The sequence below is a fragment of the Azolla caroliniana genome, unplaced genomic scaffold (genome assembly GCF_043228905.1).
Source record: "Azolla caroliniana isolate FFs.n. ecotype wild unplaced genomic scaffold, voAzoCaro1.0.p SCAF_4, whole genome shotgun sequence".
Taxonomy (NCBI): domain Eukaryota; kingdom Viridiplantae; phylum Streptophyta; class Polypodiopsida; order Salviniales; family Salviniaceae; genus Azolla; species Azolla caroliniana.
The window spans coordinates 745,531-767,376 of record NW_028230439.1 but is presented as its reverse complement, the minus strand read 5'-3'; the positions used below and the strand labels follow the sequence as shown (position 1 = coordinate 767,376).

At 39.1% G+C, this 21,846-nt stretch overlaps 3 protein-coding genes and 2 non-coding genes across 6 annotated transcripts; 2 read left to right on the top strand and 3 right to left on the bottom strand.

The window, feature by feature from the left end:
• Positions 1-293: 293 nt before the first annotated feature.
• LOC147864650 (pentatricopeptide repeat-containing protein At4g13650-like) lies at positions 294-5,342 on the bottom strand. 2 transcript variants are annotated; one of them, XM_087318759.1, is made up of 2 exons: positions 1,001-5,342; positions 294-840 (listed from the first exon to the last, which is right to left on the bottom strand). In XM_087318759.1, exon 1 carries the CDS (start codon positions 4,804-4,806, stop codon positions 2,212-2,214), a length of 2,595 nt encoding a protein of 864 aa, XP_087174885.1. In that variant the 5' UTR covers positions 4,807-5,342; the 3' UTR covers positions 294-840; positions 1,001-2,211. The 2 variants fall into 2 exon arrangements, with proteins under 2 accessions (XP_087174885.1, XP_087174887.1); XM_087318761.1 differs by lacking the exon at positions 294-840 and having other exon boundaries at positions 2,210-2,312; positions 2,491-5,342.
• Positions 5,343-6,688: 1,346 nt separating this feature from the next.
• On the bottom strand, positions 6,689-6,762 carry TRNAV-CAC (transfer RNA valine (anticodon CAC)). Its single transcript has one exon. It is a non-coding gene; the product is annotated as a tRNA-Val (tRNA).
• Positions 6,763-6,847: 85 nt separating this feature from the next.
• LOC147864648 (pentatricopeptide repeat-containing protein At2g40720-like) lies at positions 6,848-13,098 on the bottom strand. Its single transcript, XM_087318567.1, has 3 exons — positions 11,149-13,098; positions 10,350-10,362; positions 6,848-9,418 (listed from the first exon to the last, which is right to left on the bottom strand). The coding sequence occupies exons 1-3, from the start codon at positions 13,092-13,094 to the stop codon at positions 7,118-7,120; spliced, it is 4,260 nt and encodes a 1,419-aa protein (XP_087174693.1). The 5' UTR covers positions 13,095-13,098; the 3' UTR covers positions 6,848-7,117.
• Positions 13,099-16,292: 3,194 nt separating this feature from the next.
• Positions 16,293-18,898, top strand: LOC147864647 (protein NRT1/ PTR FAMILY 3.1-like). Its single transcript, XM_087318763.1, has 5 exons — positions 16,293-16,552; positions 16,711-16,928; positions 17,077-17,654; positions 17,765-18,701; positions 18,748-18,898. The coding sequence occupies exons 1-5, from the start codon at positions 16,378-16,380 to the stop codon at positions 18,760-18,762; spliced, it is 1,923 nt and encodes a 640-aa protein (XP_087174889.1). The 5' UTR covers positions 16,293-16,377; the 3' UTR covers positions 18,763-18,898.
• Positions 18,899-21,202: 2,304 nt separating this feature from the next.
• Positions 21,203-21,276, top strand: TRNAT-AGU (transfer RNA threonine (anticodon AGU)). The gene has a single exon. It is a non-coding gene; the product is annotated as a tRNA-Thr (tRNA).
• Positions 21,277-21,846: the final 570 nt, after the last annotated feature.

Sequence of the window (21,846 nt, the reverse complement as noted above, 5' to 3'; positions counted from 1 at the left end):
CCAATCTAAGGCCCATTCCAAGAGCCGTTTGTGAAACTCAAATGGCAACAAGTTCAAATCTAGGGTTTTCTGCTTGCTCCTAATGCATGAGCTGCTTTGGGTATAATTGGTCATATAAATTTGAGAAGCAAGCTGCAGTCAGTATCCACTGAGCGATATAATTGCTTGAAGCTTGAGGGTATTCTTCCCTTGAAAACGGCTAGCCATGTGTTTGTAAAAACAATATTTGTTTCTAAAAGTTAAGTCACAAGTGTATATGAGGGAAGCCACATGACTTTAAATTGCTCGTTAAATTGAAATAATTTGCAAAGGAGATATTTCCCATTCGTCATCATGGGCATATGGATCAACAGTGTCACGGACATGAGAGATGTCTGAATCCTCTTGAAGTTTCCAGAAGTTCCAGAATTATTAAGGTCACAAAAATTGGCTTTCGTATAAATATTGTCATAACTTTCCAATGGGTGAAAGAAGAAGAGGCAGATTGTTAAAGCCCTAAACCATATAGTTGATCCTCTGCATCATTTCAAGTGTACATCATGTGAAACATCCAATGTCCAGATGATTGTATCCCAGTGTTATCCCTAAAATCCCAGAAACCTCAGTATAAAAATGGGATCCGAGAAATGTCCTCATAGAGTAAATGGATCCCCAGCTTGAACAGAAACCAAAGTACTGTTTCCAAGGGAGATAACTGGTGTAAAACTCAGCATGGCATAGTAAAAGGCTGACCATGTGGCATGCACGGAAACTCACAAGCAGTGAACCTGACAATTTGGTGCATGTTTATCACATCAACCACAAACGAGGTCATGTCCAAGTACGTACACACGGGCAGTCCTGCTTTTGCAATCAGAGAGTACACTCAGGTTAGACACTAAATATACGACCAAAAATGACTTAAGAAAACTTGAAAAAATTCCAGCATGTAACTAATGCTGTAGTTTCAGCATGTAACCAAAGCGTATTACAATCCAGGCAAAGTAAGAAACAAGAGCACCTTGATGTGGATCAGATGGCCATACCCACTGTCATGAATCCTATTCCAAATGGCAAAAAGTAGTCTACCCTCCCAAATCCACAGTAGCATGCCATTAAAATGTTTTGATCAGTAACATCCAGATCAACCATCCAAACATGAGTCCACAGAAACATCTTCTTCCTGTGGCATCCACATGATGTGAAAAGTGAAGTCAAAATTTGTCACCATGAACAACCATAAATCTGATATGACTCCATCTCATTAAAAACCCCACCAGACCGAAGAGAAATCTGCAGGAATATCTGTCCGCAAAATGCTTGTCCACACGTTAGAGATGCCTGCAGAAATCTCTGAGCCATGTGTAAACACTGCCCTTAGAATATCTGAATGATGGGTAATAAAGTTGGAATCAAGGGAGGACATGATCGTCCACAGAAAACAAGAGGACGTTGGACCCACATCCCACTAACCCACGTCATGATCTTGTGTCTCGCTTAATTTTCATTGGATCAATCACTTCCAATATCTTGATCTTTAAGATGCATTCACCATTTAAGAAATGGATTCTGAGCCATTTTGGTTGCATCCAGAACATATTCTGTAATGTATTAGTGACTGAAGAATCCCTTAGTAAAACCGAGCTGAGATGTTATGCAAGTGAATTTGAGAAATTTTGGCCATTTCCATTCCATGACCATATGGAAACTTGTAGGCAGGCAGGCACATTCAGGCATTAAGTAGATTATTTTTTTCCACAGAAAGATTTACCTGAAAAGATGGACTTTCAGTGATATCTCAAAAACAGGGCATTGTTCCCTCTGTTTCAAAACTCTATCCCTCTGCTTTCCTAAACCATTTCTTATGTTTGAATGGCAAAAGCAAGAAACAACTATTCGTTGTTCAATTTTCCATATTAGGACTGCATTCAGTGTTTTGTAATTAATTGTTGGCAACTGCAACAATTATCTCTCAAGATTGGGGATGTGAATTTGATAGTAGCATTTTGTATCTCATTTTTGTGAATAAAAAAGCTTCCAGAAGTTCAGTCATGTAGTACCAACTGTATCTTTCATCTTCAAAAATGTTCAACTGCAATGGCATTCATCTATTTCTTGTAGACTCAAATATTACTCACAATGATGTACTTAATGAGATCACATGCAATGGTCAATTTCGCATGATGCCTTCCAACATTTGAGACATGTGTTTCACACATTCAGGATAATGGTTCATCCTTCTTCCTGCATCAACTTAAATGGTTCCTCACAAAGAAGAGAGAGTTCATTCCCCATAGCTCGCACCTTTTCTGCATCCTCTTGTATGCCTATATCTGCGAAAACATTTGCCATAAGGACATAAGCTGCTGAAGTTTTACTATCCATTTGTATTATCTGATCAAAAGCTAATCTGGCCAGTTCTACATTTCCCCATTTTCTACAGAAAGACAATAATGTAAGCCAAGCTGATGGAACATCAGTAGATGGTACTGTCTTAATCACAGAAATTACCTTGTCAAAATGTCCTGATAATCCAAATACTACCACCATGCAGGTATGGTGCTCTAATGTTGGTGTCATTCCATATTTTGTAACTATATTCTCATAATACATTTGTGCCTCATTTAATTTCCCGGAGTGAAGACATGCAGTTAGCACACAGAGAAAGGTTATTTCATTCGGAGAGAGACCCTCTTGCTCCATTTGTTCAAAACAATTAAGCGCTTCACTAAAATTCCCCTTTTGAGCATATCCAGCTATAAGTGCCGACCAAGATATTGTATCACGCACAGGAAGCTTGTCAAGCACATCCCTCGCCATTGCAATCGCACCACATTTCACGTACATATCCACCAAGGAAACACTAAGCAGGGTGTTCTTGTCCAATAATCCCTGATTAATGATGTCATTGTGAATTTGTTTGCCTTTATCAATGGCTCCAATGCTTCCACATGCCTTCAAGATGCTAGAAAAGGTGACCTCATTTGGAGCAAATCCCTCCTTTTGCATCTGCACAAAACAGTTTAGTGCTTCGTGGCCTTGCCCCTCTTGGGCATACCCTGCAAGTAATGCACTCCAAGAGACCATGTCTTGAACATGAAGGTCTTCAAGCATTTGTTGTGCTTGTTCAAACAGACCACATTTTGCATACATATCCACCAAAGCAGTGCTAAGCACAATATTTTCCTTAATCAAGCCCCTACGCAAAATCTCATCATGAATTAGTTTCCCCTTGTCAATGGCTCCTAGGCTGCCACAAGACTTCAAGATGCTGGTGAAGGTGATTTCATCGGGAATGAGGCCTTCCCTTTGCATCTCCGCAAAACAGTTTAATGCTTGTTCACCTTGCTCATGTTGGGCATACCCGACAATTAGTGCATTCCAAGTCACCACATTCCGAACTTGGAGGTTATCAAGCACTCCTTGGGCTTTTTCAAGAAAACCACATTTCACATACATATCCACCAAAGCATTACCAAGTACGGCATTCTTCTCTAACATACCCCTATTAATAACATCATTGTGAACTTGCTGTCCTTTATCAACAGCCTCAAGGCTACCACAGGTCTTCAAGATGCAAACGAATGTGATCTCTGTTGGTGAGAGGCCCTCCCTTTGCATCCACAAAAAACAATTGAGTGCTTTCTGGCCTTGTTTCTGTTGCACATATCCTGCAATTAGTGCATTCCAAGAGACTACATCTCGAACTGGAAGTTTCTCAAGAACTTCCTCAGCTTTTTCTAGAGCACCACATTTGGCATACATATTTATCAAGGCATTTCCGAGCATAATATTCTTATCCAGCAAACCCATGCTGACAATCTGATTGTGAATTTGTTCTCCCTTCTCAATAGATCCTATGCCACCACAGGCCTTTAGAATGCAAATAAAGGTAACATTATTTGGAGAGAGGCCCTCCCTCTGCATCCTGTCTAAACAATCAAGTGCTTTTTCAGCTTGCCCCACTTGGGTGTACCCTGCAATAAGTGTAGACCAGGAGATGACATTCCGGATAGGAAGGTCTTCAAGCACTTGTTGTGCCTTTGCAATCACACCACATTTGGCATACATATCCACCAAAGCATTGCCAAGCACAGTATTTTTCGTCAACAAACCTCTTCTGACAATCTCATCATGAATGTGTTTGCCCTTATCAATGGCTCCTATGCTACCACAAGCTTTCACAACAGAAGTGAATGTGACCCAATCGGGGGAATGACCCTCCTTTTGCATCTCGTCAAAACAGATCAGTGCCTCATGACCTCGTCCCTCTTGAGTATAACCTGTAAGTAATGCCGACCAAACGAAAGTGTTCCTGACAGGAAGATCTTGAAGCACATGCTGTGCCTTTGTGAGCAAGCCACATTTGGCATACATATCCACCAAAGCAGTGCCAAGCATGATGCTTTTGTCAAGCAAGCCGCATTTGACGATCTCATCATGAATTTGTTTGCCCTTGTCAATAGCCCCTACGCTGCCACAAGCCTTCAAGATGGACATGAAAGTAACTCTGTTTGGAGAGATGCCTTCTCTTTGCATCCTAGAGAAGCAATTCAATGCATCAAGATCACGACCGTGCTGGGCATACCCCGTGATCATCGCAGACCAAGAGAAGACATCTCGAGTGGGAAGACATTCAAGCACTTGCTGAGCTTTTGTGAGGGCACCGCATTTGGCATACATGTTAATCAAACTGCTGGACACATATGGGTTGTTGTGATGCAATCCTCTATTGAGAATGTGGGCATGTAGCCTGGACCCATGACAGAGGTCCTTCTTCTTGGCACAAGCTTTGAGTAGCTCAACCAAGGCAGCAACATCGTCCATACAATTACATCAGGCTTTTAAATATCCAAGTGTTGAGATGTGGCCATAATCAGTGCTGATATAGGCTCTTTCCATCCCCTAACTTCCCCATTTAAAATTATTCGAATAGATGCACTGGGCTTTATTTCATTGGCTTTTGATGTACTTATTTATAACAGGGGTAACCCTCATAATGAGGCTCGCCTGCAGGGAGCCTCAGAACAAGCAACCGAAGATGCAAAATAAACAAATCAATCAATGATAGAAATCACAAAAAATTAGATAGCCCCACAATCAATCATGTTAGGTAAGTTCACTTAAGATTTCTTGTCAAAAGATTTCAGGTTACGTTCGATTGATTAACGATGGCAATATAATATTTACAGACTTTTAATGATCAACATCTGTAAAACAGAATTGTTATAATCATTATTGCTACCGTCCTTATGTACAAATCATCAGCATCAGCACCATCTACTGAGCTTTAACCAACACGATCTTGGCCCTTTGAAAATCTTGTATGTGCTTGATAGCTGCTGTTCAAACCAATCGTAAAGTGCAACTTAATTTAGCTAACCCCCTTTTTAAGTTTTTCCTAACTTACGGGATCAAATGATGAAATTTTCTTGTTTCGGTCACATTCGAAGACCATCTATCTTTCAAATTTCTACTTTATTCTGATCGTTTTCTTTTGCACCATAAACATCTTTGATTAGTCGAACTAATTTATGTGCTAAAACTCAAAATTTTAACTATGACTTTAGGTATAGACCATCAAAAACAAAAATTTGTTACAAGTCAAGTTAATTACATACTCCCGAGGTATTTCAATCAAAGCAATAAAAAGTGTACTCCAAATTAATCAATTCCATAAACTTAATTCAACAACATTTGTTGATTTGGATGATTCACTAAATTTTCGTTCGCAATAATGTACAATGCGAATATAACGAGACAAACGTTTCGAAAACCTTGAATCTCATGAAGTAACTTTGTTCAATACATTATAATGTTTACGTTCTTCCTAAATATTTTAGATGTTCGTCCCAAGTTTCCTCAAGGGTCTGGTTTTGTTGGTGATCTAAACTTTGAGTCATATACCTAGAGGATCTCAATCTTAAGCACATTTCTAGCTATATCAATCTTACCCACTTCATAATGAGCTATAACATAGGATGGAGCCTCAAAAAAGGTGATTTGCATGCTAATTACATCCAAATTTCATTCCCACGTTGAATAAAAGATAAGGATCGACACATACGTGAGCTATTGAACCCACTATGTTTATGTATGCACCGTTCTACAACGTAACAAAGATAACACCAACATGTAAGTAATAATTAAAATCGGTATGACCAACAACTAGTGCTTTGGCACATCGATATATTATAATAACATGCATAATTCCAAGATGTTTCAAGAAAGCTAGATATATAGTTCATGGAACATTGTAACACGCCATAATACTGATTGCAAATGCTACCATATTGGAATGATGCTTGATTCCATGATTTAATGTGATAAAGATGGAAGGGGACGACGAATAACAAAGTGATTATTTCATGTTCAAGAGCATTATGGTGTGAAGGTGGGCGGCGTACATATATGTATTATAGAATGGAATCTATGATATGATGTTGATGCACATATTAAATTTTGTGACAAACAATCTAAGCAAATTTTGGCAAGTTGTACATGCATACATGTTAGGGAAAATAAATAAATAATTTGGGGTAAGTTGGCTTACTTGAGAGGAAAGGATTAGAACCATTACATATTATGTAGCTTGATTGACTTAGTTCAGATTCTTCTTTTAAAAAAATGAGGGTTATTAGAATCGACAATGCTATTTATTTATTAGATAAACAAAACAACACATCTAAAAACTAAAAGTACAATTGTATGTCTGAACCCGGACTCGAACCGGAGACCTCTAGTGTGTGAGACTAGCGTGATAACCAACTACACCATCCAGACATGCTTGAAGGTATATGAAATTGCTATATTAATAAGTTAAAATCCCATTCCCAACGTCCTTATATTTCAATACATTTCGTTTTTGTTTCACCCGTATATATTTCCCAGGCAGTGACATTAGCCAAATACCCCTGATGTGTTCTGGCATTTTTTTCATTTTTTCCGACAGAAATAGTCGGAAAACAGTAGGGAGTATGTTTTGTGTGTTTCCCGTATATCTTGGCACCTGATGATGAGATGTTTGTACCCTTGCACATCCATCATCGAGACAATTCTTCTTTCAAAGAAATCGCTTCACATTTACACTCAAAGCATGGGCAAGCATAGAAACCCAACAAAGATTTGACTTACATTATTAACCCCAGCAAGCATTTCTTGCCACTACACTCTTTACTCTCATGGCTTCAACCTTTTGTGCATCCTCTAATAATCCAGCAGCTCCATATATATCAGCCATAAGGGTGTATGATGCCGCAAGTTGATTGTTGAGTTGGATTGCCTGATCAAATGCCAACCTCCCAAGCTTCACATTTCCCCATTTTCGACAAGTACTTAGCAAAGCAAGCCAGAGGGACGCGTCCTCGGAAGAAGATTGCATTGTCGAAATAACAGACATTGCCTTGTCGAATTGCCCTGAGAATCCAAAAGTGAGCACCATGCAAGTATCGTGCTCTAACTTAGGTGTGATCCCATATGTTTTCTTCATATTCTCATAATACATTTGAGCCTCATCCGATTTCCCGGAGTGGCTAAACGCATTCAGAAGACATAGAAAGGTTATCTCGTTTGGAGAGAGACCTTCTCTTTCCATCTGCTCGAAGCAATCTATTGCTTGGTGACAACGCCCCTCTAGAGCGTACCCCGCAATAAGTGCACTCCAAGAGACAACATTCCGAAAGGGAAGCTCTTCAAGGACTTGTTGTGCTTTGGCAAGTACACCACATTTTGCATACATATCCATCAAAGCGGTACCAAGCACAATGTTATCGTCCATCAACTTCCCACCCACAATAAGATTGTGGATTTGCTTTCCTTTATCAATAGCTCCTATGCTGCCACATGCATTTAAGATGCAAGTGAATGTAACCTCATTTGGAGCGAGGCCCTCCCTTTGCATCAATGCAAAACATGCCAGTGCTTTGTGACCTTGCTCCTCTTGGGTATACCCTGCAATCAATGTGTTCCAAGAGACTACACTACGGACATCAAGCTCCTCTACCACTTGTTGCGCTCTCGCAAGCTCACCACATTTCACATACATATCAACCAATGCATTTCCGAGCATCATATTTTCCTTTAACAAACCCCTACCAACAATCTCCTTGTGAATATGTTTGCCTTTATCAATAGCTCCTATGCTGCCACAAGCCTTGAGAACACTAATGAAGGTGACCTCATTGGGAGAGAGACCATCCTTTTGCATTTGTATAAAACAGTTAAGTGCTTCATGAGCTCGACCCTCTTGGGTGTACCCTGAAATTAGTGTGGACCAAGTAACTATGTCTCGAACAGGAAGCATGTGAAGCACTTGTTGTGCTTTTCCAAGTGCACCACATTTCACATACATGTCCGTCAAGGCATTGCCAATCATAATATTTTTCTCCAGCAAACCCCTGTTGACAATCTCATCATGAATTTGTTCACCCTTTTCAATCGCTTGTATGCAGCCACAAGCTTTAAGAATGCAAATGAAGGTGACATCATTTGGAGAGATACCCTCTCTTTCCATCCCTTCAAAACAGCCAAGTGCTTCATGGCCTTTCCCCTCTTGATTGTACCCTGTGATTAATGCATTCCAAGAGACAACATCTCGGTTTGCAAGTTCTTCATGTACTTTGTGGGCTCTTGAAAGAAACCCGCATTTGGCATACATATTAACCAACGCATTCCCGAGAGCAATATTGTGATTCAATAATCCCTTCCCAATAATCTCATCATGAATCTGTATGCCCTTGTCTATGGCTCCAATGTTGCCACACACCTTGAGGACGCTAGCATAGGTAGCCACACTTGGGGAGAAACCCTCTCGCTGCATACGAATAAAATAGTCGAGTGCCTTATGAGGTTGCTCATGCTGAGTATACCCTGCAATAACTGTGTTCCAAGTGACCACATTTCGGGTGGGAAGATCATCGAACACATCTTGTGCTTTTGCAACAAGACCACATTTGGCATACATGTCCACTAAGGCATTGGCAAGCACAATGTTTTTGTTCAGCAATCCCTTATTCACAATCTCATCATGAATCTGCTTGCCCTTCTCAATATCCCCTATGCTACCACAGGCCTTAAGAATGGAAATGAATGTGATTGCATTTGGAGAGATGCCTTCCCGTTGCATCCGAGAAAAGCAATTCAATGCATCATGACCTCGACTGTGATGGGCATACCCTGCAATCAACGCAGACCAAGAGACAACATCCCGAGTCGGAAGTTCTTCGAGCACTTGCTGAGCGTTTTCCAGGACACCACATTTAGCATACATGTTAATCAAACTGCTGGCCACATAAGGGTTCTTTTTATGCAGTCCCCTGTTCAGAATGTGGGCATGTAGCTTAGACCCTTTACAGAGATCCTTCTTCTTGGCACAACCCTTGAGTAACTCCAAAAGGGGTGAGCATTGTTTCCACTTACATATGCTTATATCCATCTCCTTCTTTCAATTGCAGTGTTGTCCTTCCCTTTTGGCCATGCAGGAAAAAAAACAGGAAAGGACAACACTGAAAAAATCCACAACTTCTCGAACCCTTGAAATTTGGCCATGGAGGGAAAAAAAAAAACAGGGGATGTTCTTTTTAAGTGTTTGAGAGGTCTTTGGTTTGAACCTTCTTTTGCATATTCACTTGTACCCAATGCCAGCTTTTAATTCATCATTGTTGCCCATTCCTTTGTTATGATATGATGCCAGTGTGCATTATTCCCTCTGCAGCATATATATGAATTATTTATGATGACCTTTTTCAATCTTAAGCGTTCATTGAGTTACGATGACCTTTTTCAGCTTTAAGACCTCATTGAATATTTAACACATTGTAAATGGGCAATAGGCAACTTAACATGTACCTAGGGCAGAGATTGTAAAACAAATCAGCACTAATGATATAGACCATTGATGACTAATGAGTGCAATTAAGACACTATGAGAAAAGTATTAAGAAATATAAGGGAGAAAGCTAAAAGAAAAGTATTTAGAATTCCTATCATTCATCAATCATAAGATCAATGTTATAAAGAACTCGGAGTATACTTGAGTAATTGATGAGGAATATCTTTATCTCAATGATCATGCTTCTTTGGTCTTTCACCAAAGAACGTTAAGAAAATCACAAGACCAAACAAGCATATGTGTGCAAAATTTCAGTTTAATTGAGCAGTTATTAACGAGTATGGCAAATACTTTACTTGTGACAAGCTCCAAGGGAAGCGACTAGACATATAAAATACTTATAAGCCAAAACTCTATATAGTGCAATGTGATCCATTAAAATGGAGAAATAATTCTGCTATAAATGGGTTAAAAGCATGAGTACATTGAAAGTAAATAGAATCCTCCCTTAAATTAGCCTGCCACCTCCCTCACCTTTTACCTGAACCCATCCCCTAATCAAAGTAAATATTTAAATTAATTAGGTGGGAAAAAAGTACGTCAGACCCCAAAAACAATGGTGACACCTATGTTGAAATGAATCTCGTCAAATTGTAACCTCAAATATTTAAAAATAATGTATGCCACAAACATATTTGAGGTTATAAATTCCTTCTAAGAGTGTTGCAATTTGGTTTTCCTATCAAAACGGTCCAAATGAGTGAGAGTGTCTTTCACTTGATATCCCAGAATATTGAGTTCTTGGTTCAGTTCTGTTGGGTGCATCATCGATATGGCCATCTATACTTAGATGTTGTTCAATTGGTCCAAGGGGAAATTGACCCAATGGAACATTTGGGTGAATCCTTCTTCCTTAGTGGTAGGTCGGACAATGAGGAGGATCGCGGTGCAATCAAGATTTGGTTCACAAAGTATCTTTTGTTACCATAGGATGTGCATCGTTTTCCTCAAATTTTGGTTAATTGGACAGGTGGATTTATACTGTGGTCATCAATTGGCTCATGTATTGTACTTGGTGCTTATCAATTAATTGTTAGGCTGTTGGTTTCACGGCCAATTTCTAAAAGAGTGGTGCTTCCCATGTGAGCATCAGCTGTATGGATAATTTTCCACATTATCACCAACATTAACCTGTCTTCACTTTAAGCATCAGCCCTCACATGATCATCCTTCCCTTCTCATTTTTTGCATGCTCTGGGATAGATCTTAGCTTTGAGTCACTGCATCATGCTAACAGCTCATATCTCATGACACGATAATTAGAAAACTCATAACACCTTCAACCATTTTTCGTCTTTTTCATACCAGTAACTGCATACATATTAGCCATAAGAACATACGCTGCAGCAAGATTTTTGTCCAATTGTATTGTCTGATCAAAAGCCAGCTTTCCAACCTCTAAATTTCCCCATTTTCTGCATGCATTCAATAATGCCAGCCAAAGTGAGGGATCATCCGAAGATGGCATTGCCTTGATCACAGACATGGCCTTGTCAAACTGCCCCAAACATCCAAAGACCACCACCATGCAAGCATGGTGTTCCAACTTCGGTGTAATACCATACTCTGTGCTCATACTCTCATAGTACATTTTGGCCTCATCCAAATTCCCAGTGCGAGCACATGCATTCAAAACACACAAGAAGGTTACTTCATTAGGAGAGACACCATCCTGCTGCATCTGTTGAAAGCATTCCAATACTTCTTGAAACTCCCCCTCTTGACTATACCCTGTAATTAATGCATTCCAGGAGATTGTATCTTGAATCGGAAGCTCTTTGAGCACTTGTGCTGCTTTTGCAAATACTCCACATTTAGCGTACATGTCTACCAACGCAGTTCCGAGCATAATATTGTTTCGCAAGAACCCCCCACTAGCAATTTCATTGTGAATTTGTTTGCCCTTGTCAATAGCTCCTATGCTGCCACATGACTTCAAAATGCATACAAAGGTAATTTCATCTGGAGAGAGACTCTCTCTTTGCATATGTACATAACAATTCAATGCTTCACAGCCTAGATCATGCTGGACATAACCTGAAATTAATGTATTCCACACTATTGTATCTCGAACAGGAAGCTCTTCAAGCACCTGTTGCGCTTTCTCCAGAACACCACATTTGGCATACATATCCACCAAGGCACTAGCAAGCAAAATACTTTTATCCAAAAAACACCCACTAATGATTTCATTATGAATTTGATTTCCCTTATCGATATCTTTTACAATGCCACATGCCTTGAGAATGCAAATAAAGGTGACCTCATCAGGAGAGAGGCCTTCCCTTTGCATTTGTGAAAAGAAATCAAGTATCTCAGCACCTTGCTCCAGTTGAGCACATCCTGAAATGAGTGCATTCCAAGAGACTGTATCACGAACTGGGAGATATTCGAGAACAAGTTGTGCCTTTGCTAGCTCCCCACATTTCGCATACATGTCAACCAAAGCGGTGCCAAGCACAATATTTTTCTTAAGGAAGCCCCGGCTGACAATCTTGTCGTGAATTTGTTCACCCAATCCAATAGCTCTTACGCTACCACAAGCTTTCAAGATGCAAGCAAAGGTGAACTCATTAGGAGAGACACCCTCCTTTTGCATCTGTCTGAAGCAATCGAGTGCTTCATTACATTGTCCATGTTGAACATAGCCCGAAATAAGTGCGGACCAAGAGACCACATTTCTAGCAGGAAGTGCTTCCAAAACTTGCTGAGCTTTCTCCAGCACCCCACATTTGGCGTACATATCCACCAATGCAGTGCCAAGCACAATATTCTTTTGCAACAAACCCTTATTGGCAATCTCATCATGGATTTGTCTGCCCTTGTCTACGGCCCCTATGCTAGCACAAGCTTTCAAGATGCATGTAAAGGTGATCGCATCAGGAGGAATGCCCTGTGTTTGCATGCGCTCAAAACATCTCAATGCATCGTGGCCTCGACCGTGTTGGGCATATCCTGCGATCAGCACGGACCAACAAACGACATCCCGAACAGGAAGGTCCTGGAGCACTTGCTGAGCTTTGGCAAGGGCACCACATTTGGCATAGAAGCTTATCAAAGAAGAGGCAATGTGAGGGCTCTTCTCAATCAACCCTGTTCTGAGGACATGGGCATGTAGTGCTGAGCCTCCATGGACATCCTTCCTTTTGGTGAAACCTTTGAGTAATCCCAGAATTGAAGTGATCTCCTCTGACCTGTCCTTCTCCTTCTCCTTCTCCTTCCCCATGTGAAGCCACATGGAGAGCTATATACATATAGCTATGGCTATGGCTATATCTCAGGAAGGCCCGGCACTCTCTAGTTCTACCGGGTTTGTCCGACCAACAAAACCCAAGGTAAGACAAATGAGAGGGCCCCCGATATATTGACCCAATATCCCAACACCATATGCCTCTCGCCTCATCCCTTGAATGTACTATATTCATATTGTGCCCTCGAGGAGTTCTAACTCAACCCTCGTATGCATCCCAATGATAGCACGACTCTTCTCAATTTGTGCCTTGGCTCTTCACCTCTCTCCAAAGTACAATCCCTTTTCAATGAGGTTTTGTTTGCCTTGTTGTACTTGCTCTATTTGAGCTTTTCTTCTAGTTGTGGGGCCTAGGGTATACATACATACATACATATACATACATATACACACACACACACATATATATATGGGGGAGATGAAAGAAAGTCTATAAACATGTTTGGTCCTTGAATTGCATGGGCTACCAATGTTCCTTGGCCCTTGATATTGTATGTCATATACTCCAATATGGCTGATATATGCCCCTAAAATTTACTAAGGAAGAATCCCAAACATTTTTTGGTCCATAAGTTGTATCACATGGTTGCATGGCCCTTGAATTTGTTCATGTGTGTGCATTGTCACTCTACCATCGAAAGGGTTGTGTGTGTGAACAAAGTTAAAGTTCCCAATGTGTCTTTGCAAGATAAATGTGGCCCGAATGTACCCCCAAAGTAGACTTTTTTTGTGAATTATATGTTGTTGGTTCTCCTCCAAGTAAAAAGTAATCTTAGAACTTTTTATTCTTTCTACCTATGTGTTAAAGATTGTCGATTTAGTTTCCCAATCTTCAACGTGAGATATCAACCTTCACGAGCTATGTTAAATGATAGAAAACAAGGATTGACAAATGCCACTTGAGAAGAAAACATAAACTTCAACATTTGTAGATGCAAAGAAAAACTCCATGACAAAAAATAATCTATTTGAGCAAAAAAGTTCTCACATGATTTTGCTTTTCTGAATAGGTCAAGAACTGTCGACGTTGTGAAATAGCAGTTTGGCAAGTTGCGTAAATTTTGTTGTGAACTGAATGCAACTTTTTGCATGTGTATTGTATACAAATATAAGTAGAGACATGTTCCAGGTTCCCATAATGAATGTAAAAAACAATGTAAGGAGCTATGTCTAGACAAAAGAAAAAACTTCTAGATAAACATTGCAATGTGTCACGTAGGACTCGTACATAATCATATCTAATTGATTGGAAGAAAATTTTCTTTAAAGTACAAATACTTTGTCATGTATTTCGCGCTTTGAAACAACAATGAATGTTACAACTTTACCCATATGTGCAGACAATAAAGTGCAATACCACAAAATGTTTGTTGGCCGTGAAGCTTTGATTGGACTTAGCTAGAAGTTGCATTGGCGAAGCATTTTACAAAGCCACAAATTCATGGTGACTCTTGTTTGAGGATGAACACTAGTTTCTCCATAATTGAATATGAAATCCTCACTTCCCTTTTCTTGGATACTAATATACCAACCTTAACATATGGATTCATTACAACCCTGAAATTCTATCTATGAAATATATTTAATATATTTAAATACATTGAGTGTGCATATAACTATTTATAACCTCAGACTACCATAACACCTCAAATTTATATTTGATCTTGGTGTTGGACACTTGTGGCATCTAAACACTTCAATGATGTTGGATCTGAAATTTGGAGACTTGACATTTCTTGTTATTGGGGAGTTGTAAATCATTCAAGGGTTGAGAAGCAATAATTATTCCAAGTGTAAACAAATAGACTATTAGACAATGATATATACAATTAATTAACACAAGTACACTATAACACATGTTTCATTATCCTCTCTTTCTCTCTCTCTCTCTCTCTCTCTCTCTCTATATATATATATAGATATAAATTAAATTCTAAATAGTGGATGGTGCTCCAAGAAATAAGGTATATGCCAAATTATATTATCCCATTCCATGTAATCTTTGAGAGTCAATAGACAATACAAAGAGGTTAGTCGAGGGTGCCCCACTTAATGTGGACTTATAAATGAAGAGCTGGAGATGACTATTCATTATTATTGTCACTATTGTTTAGAAGCATCATCGACAATTTTATGTTAGAAAGTGAAATTTTGATACGAATGACAAGGATAGGTAAACCATATCCCTTGAGAATGCAAGGACTGACTACTGTTATTCACGAATCACCATGTCAGATTAGATTCCCCAAAAGGAACTTCATATTGCACAATTTTGAATTAGGAAGTTATGATGTCATAGAGCAAGACTTCTTATGGACTGGGTGGGATCAAAACCCCAATTCAAATTTCCATGCCACATCAAAATGTAGCAATTGATAACATGCTAGACCCAAGGAGTGGCCTACCCAAGAGTAAGCAAATCTCTAGCTAGAAATCTCTTTCAAGCCTCTTTGGAGGTTCTTCCCCTATGGATATGTTTTGCCTTTGATCTCCTCAAGCTCAACACTATCATTGTCTTTTGAGACAAACTTCGCCTATTTTTTGTTTTCTTTTGTTTTCAAGGGGCCATTACCAATCGGCAACGGATCAGTTCAGTTCGAGAGGGTCAAAACTGAATTGTTAAAAATTTTTTGAGACCTGAACTGAACACGAACCTGTTAAAACTGCAGTTTCGGTTTCAACTTAGGTCAAAATTCAAAATTTAAAATTTAAAATATTTCATTATTTTAAATTTTCAAAAATTTAAGGATTGTCCTAAAATCTTAGGATAAGGCCTGCAAATGAAAAGATTGTTTAAAAATAAAATTTAATAAATAAAATAAAAAATAAAAAATAAAAACCATTAAATTATTTAAACCGCGGTTTCTAACTGTTGAAACTGAACAACCGTTTTAAAAAAACCCGACCCAATTAAACCGTTAAGCCATTAAGCCTCGATTCCGAGGTTTGGTTTGGTTCAAATTGAACTGTTGCCGATGGTTAGGGGCCACCGTGAATTGCATCACACTTCCTTTAGTTCATACAATTCATTCTTACTACTAAAACATGAGTGAGAGCCGAGCCTACCACCGCATTGACCCTTTTATGTATGTATGTATGTATGTATTGTATGTGTGTATGTATTGTATGTGTGTATGTGTATATGTATGCATGTATGTATGTATTCAACGATCTGTTGAAAGTGTTAGTGAAATACTCTGCTTCTACACTACTCTGTGCCAGTGTCAATTCCACAGGCAAATCTAGAAACATAGCATCAATGGGTGACACAGAAGGTAGGAAGAGTGAATGTTTTTTCAAGAGAAACACCACCATGATCAAAGAAAGCAAGTTATCGACAACAGCAATGAGGGCTCGATTCAAAGCAGCAATTTGCCAGCTGAAAGGGAAGACCAAGAATCCAGGAGGATGGAAAACCATGCCATTCATTTTAGGTAAACCATCCATACATGTACATATATGCATATATTCATTCTGGTCCTCCTGTTGTATGTATATTGGGTTGTATATGGAGGTATGTAAATGTCATAACAGAAGCTCCAGTTTAGCTTCAAAGGAAAAAGATTCATGATTTTTGGTGGCTTGAGTACAGGCAATGAGGTATGTGATAAGCTAGGTGCCATTGGCCTCCTCTTCAGTATGATCTTGTACCTCACAGAGGAGTTCCATCTAGACCAGGTTGTAGCTCTTAACATCCTCACCATTAGCAGTGGGACTTGCTACCTGACCCCTATCATCGGAGGCTATATCGCAGATGCGTATCTCGGACGCTATGTCACCTTACTTATCTCCTCCTTCATAAATTTGATGGTAATTCCCACTATTCTTACTGTATTCTGGCACAAGTTTTATGGCATTGACCACTTTTTGCACTAACACACATGGCACATACACTCATATGTATGTACTGAAAGAATATGTAATGTGATTGATTGATTCCTGGTGTCATCACATGCAGGGCATGTTATTTCTGGTGCTAACAGCAGCAGTTTCTTCCTTGAGGCCAGCTGCATGCCCCCCTGGTTCTTCAACCAAGACTGCATCACAGTGTGCACACCCGACTATGAACCAGCTGCTTTTCCTCTACTCTGCATTCGCACTCATTGCTATAGCTTCTGGCGGCATACGGCCCTCCGCATACCCCTTCGGAGCAGATCAATTCAAGCAAGATACTGTGGAGGGAAAGAAATCCTTCCAAAGCTACTCTAACTGGTACTTCTTTGGGATTTACCTCTCGGTTCTCCTCGCTGCCACCGTTGTTGTGTATGTACAACAGAGTGTTAGTTGGGCTATGGGATTCGGCATCCCCACGATTGCGGCTGCCATCTCCATAGTCTTCTTTGTTCTAGGAACTCCTTTGTATCGATACGAAACCCCGTTAGGAAGTCCGCTGAAGGAATTAGCAAGGGTATGCACTGCTGCATTTTATAAAAGAAAGATGTCACTCCCTGAGCAACCGACCTCTTTGTATGATCCTAAACTCGAACCTTACAAACATGTCGGCGAAGAGAAGTATCTTCACACTCATCAGTTTCTGTGAGTCGTCTAAATTATTACCTTTTAGATAACATAGTTCAGCAATCCTATGCCCTCGCTAATGTGTTCCTTGAATTCTGTTTTTTAATTTTTATTTTCTGACATTTCAGTGCCTTCGACAAGGCAGCCATAGTAAAGAATGGTGATCTTGGAACTGATGGGAACCTGCTGAGGCCATGGAGGCTTTGTACAATACACCAAGTGGAACAACTTAAGATCATAATAAGAGTGTTGCCTATTATGATAGCTTGTATGCTACATGCTCTGGCCGTCTCACAACAAACGGGCTTCTCAGTTTTGCAAGCCAACACCATGGACCGACACATGTTTGGGTCGTTTAAAATTCCGGCCGCCTCAACAGGAGTGTTCCCGATGCTCACAATCATGATAGTGCTTCCATTCTATGACAAAGTGGTTCTTCCATATGCGAGGAAAGTGACTGGAACAGAGAGGGGCATAACATTCTTGCAAAGGTTAGGACTTGGGTATAGCATGGGGATTGCCGCGATGGTATTATCAGGGATAGTGGAAGCTCAGAGGAGAAGGATCGCGGTGAAAAATGGTCTTATCGGGAAGCCGGGAGCCGTAGTGCCAATGTCAGTGTTCTGGTTGATTCCACAATTGTGTTTGATGGGTGTCGGGGAAGCTTTTACGGGCGTGGGGCAAGCCGAGTTTTTCTACGATCAAGTTCCGGAGGGCATGAGAAGCACAGCTGGGTCCATCAATTCTGCCATTAGTGGAATAGGTGTGTATGTTAGTGCTATCGTACTCACCGGTGTGCAGAAGCTTAGCGCGAGAGATGGAAAAGTGAGCTGGTTGGATGACAACCTGAACAAGGCTCGACTCGACCGATACTACTACATTGTGGCTGGACTCATCGGCATCAATCTCCTCTATTTCTTGGTTGTTTCGAACTGGTACACGTACAAGAATGCCGTCGTCAATCCTTCGCCCGATGATGATGAGGAGGAGATGAAGGATGGCATCAAGGTGAGCACTCAAGAACAAGAGCTACTGGAAGTGAAAGGTGTTGGAGAAGCCATTTGTGTAAGAGACATGAAAGACCTTCCATAACTAGGATGTGTTGAAGAAGCCACTTGAGACATGAAAGACCTTCCTTATTAACATCCCTACATCACATGATTTGTGTAGGATGTGTGTGCACTTTACTTGATATAACTAGCTACTAAATACTATCCAGGAATCCCTTTTTTAATGGTTGTAGCAAATTTAGCTTCTGTTTCTTTCTTTCTTTCTTTCCTTTTTTGCAAAATTTTAAAACCAAAGTCTCAACTTAGCAGCGAAGTTTCTCCAAAGAACGTTTTACTCTCCAAAGCTCGATTTACTCTTGAACGATGTACTAAATACTTTCGACTTCTCAACTATTGTGTTACCATCCAATGACAGCTATATCATTGCAAGTTGTCAGATGTAATTCCGAGTTCGCGCATTTGATGATCAATAAGATTGGGATAATCCAGAAGTTTGAGCTTGCATCATAAAACCCCTATTTCTCTTTTTATTGAAGCAGCTTAAAATCATAGTTTCATGTTTTGCAAATTATCCCTTGTCAAAGCCAAGTATTCTTTAGGGGGAATGAATGCAATTACCACAAAGCTCATGCTAATTAGCATCTTGATATCGTGATATTTAATCCTAAATTTCTCATTCATCCTAATCTCAATGCAAATAACTTTGATTGCTTTACTAATCACAATGTTTGTAGTGCTAATTCCTAGAGCTAGCAAATCACAAATATTCTCTCTATTGGCTTTTTCAACCCTTTTATTCTGGAATGTGGATATTTTGGGCTTTACTCAAATGGATGCAATGTTGATAATCTCTTGCTTTTTGATGTAGGACAATGAATATTAAACAAGATAAATTTTTTTGTTTTCATTAAGATGTTCCTTTACTGTTCTTATTTTCTTTTCTCGGAAAAGAAAGGAAAAAGGAGAACACGATGATGAACGTGTATGGTATTCCAATGTTCGAAAGACATTGACAAAGGAAAATTACTTTTAAGGAAAACAAATTTGTACAATCTCTAGTGTGATACAATTAATCAACATAAAAATTTAATTATAGAGAGCTTTGGAACACCACCAAATTTTGCTTTATTACATTACTATTGACATTGTCACCCTCTCCACAATCAACTTTATTGTGCGAATATAGCTACAAACTTAAAAGTTGATAGTTTTGGCAAGCTTCATGCACTCAACCAAATTGAGAAAGTGTGAGGTTGTTTCTTTTATCCATCATTTTAAATAAAGGAATTATAAAGCTAATATTGGATGAAGTAGAGCTAAGGGTAATGCTAATTAAGTAATTAACAAATTATTTACAATATGGATATGAGATTACATTTTACAACATAATAGTAACCCCAATTAGAGGAACTCCTTTTTTCCAATCAAAACATGACAAAGGAATCATAATGCAAAGGATAGATGTGGGGATGAACTTTGAAAGCTATCACAAGTAGATATAGAAAGCTAATGCCACTTCACATTGTCCTTTAGTGTGCAATGTGTTTTTATATCTAAACATAGCTCTAACCAACTCTCAATTTTTCCGTGGGTGAATTTGTCGCCTATTCATCACACAACTATGTTCTCTTGAGATTTCTTGTTGAGAGAACTTCTTATGTTAGACTTCACTCTCTCTTTTCCTCTTAAGTATTCCTCATATATGTCTAAAGTTCTCTAAACCTAAAGGATTGATTAGATTCTTTTCTGAAGTTGATCTATTCGTTTTGGTCTACATCACAAACCTCTCAACTACAGTCATTGTTTGGATCAAAGTAAAAATGAAATTGGAAAGTGTCTTAACAAGGGGGGAGAGAAAGTATGCCAATGTAAAAAGAAATTAAGTTGGTTGTATATTTTATTCTTTATCCAATATTGGTAAGTAATGTACTAAATTAGGGACCCAAGGGATTGGGACATATGTATGGGTTTTGGCTGAGGGATGATTCAATCGAGATGATAACGGAAACCTTTTTGACAAAATCAAAAGGCACTCATGATCAAAGCAAATGTGGATATGTTTTCCAATTAGAAATGAGTGAGCAATATTCCTTTTAATAGATCAACAAAATTCCCATGACATTCCAAACCCTTTTTGAAATGATACATGCAAGATATAAATAATGAGTGTGATTATCCCTTGGGAACCATCAATAGAAAGAATCAAAGTGGTCCCTTTACCACACGTTAACTTATCCATAAATCAAAGGCATTCAAGTTCCCTTTTTGAATAAACCAATGCCATTGGCAAAACGGTCTCTGAAATGCCCATATGTATTGATATATTGCATCAACATCGATATAATTATCTCCCATATTCACATTGACCATCCATGTGCTAAAACAAATTTATAAGCAAGATTGCACCCAATTTTAGGTGCATCATATTATTAATAATGTCTAGATATAGATGAAAACAAGCATGGTGGTTGAATAAGAACACATGTATAATGCCTTCTCCTTATTTAATGATATAAAAAGTCTATATATTAATGATTATAAATTACACAAACAGCAGCTTTCATAGCTCAGTTGGTTAGAGCACCCGTTTAGTAAGCGGGAGGTCTTGAGTTCAACTCTCAATGAAAGCAAATTTTCGACGAGTTAGACTTTTTCCCGTTGCAAAATGATAGGGAGAGTGAGTTTTCGGTAAATGCATATTACAATAATCATTTTGATACAATTTTGATGAATATGGATAACTGTCAATCACAACTTGTAAACTTTTGGTTTTGGTTTAGAGATATTATAGAGATGAAAGAAGGGTTCAATTTATGAAATAGAGTTTGGAGATGTCATCAAAGGGTAATTAATAAGGTAATACAATCATCAACATCTTTAAACAATTTCCGAGGTATCCATAATGTCCTTTTCCTATATTTCCTCGAATGACCTCAAATATTTCTTTATTTTCCTATATGCCCCCGAGGTTTTGCCGAATTCCTTGAATGCCTCTGGATAGCTCCGAATAGAGCCATGAATCGAGCTACTTGAGCAATGATTATACAGAGGATTCATCGCCAGTACACGCAGGAACTATTACTTAGAGCAATTGTTACATGGCTAGGTATCCAATCCACTCGTTTTCCGTGCTTTTTCTTGTTTGGTTGTATAGGCCATTGTTTCGGCCTCCTTAAAATAGGTTAATATATGTCTTTGTC

What these genes read in the sequence shown, in the direction of transcription:
- LOC147864650 (XM_087318759.1), bottom strand. Translation starts at nt 4,806, where the DNA reads ATGGACGATGTTGCTGCCTTGGTTGAGCTACTCAAAGCTTGTGCCAAG.
- LOC147864648 (XM_087318567.1), bottom strand. Translation starts at nt 13,094, where the DNA reads ATGGGGAAGGAGAAGGAGAAGGAGAAGGACAGGTCAGAGGAGATCACT.
- LOC147864647 (XM_087318763.1), top strand. Translation starts at nt 16,378, where the DNA reads ATGGGTGACACAGAAGGTAGGAAGAGTGAATGTTTTTTCAAGAGAAAC. An exon ending in AACCATGCCATTCATTTTAG is followed by an intron (nt 16,553 to 16,710) that starts GTAAACCATCCA and finishes GCTTGAGTACAG; the next exon opens with GCAATGAGGTATGTGATAAG. An exon ending in CCTCCTTCATAAATTTGATG is followed by an intron (nt 16,929 to 17,076) that starts GTAATTCCCACT and finishes CATCACATGCAG; the next exon opens with GGCATGTTATTTCTGGTGCT.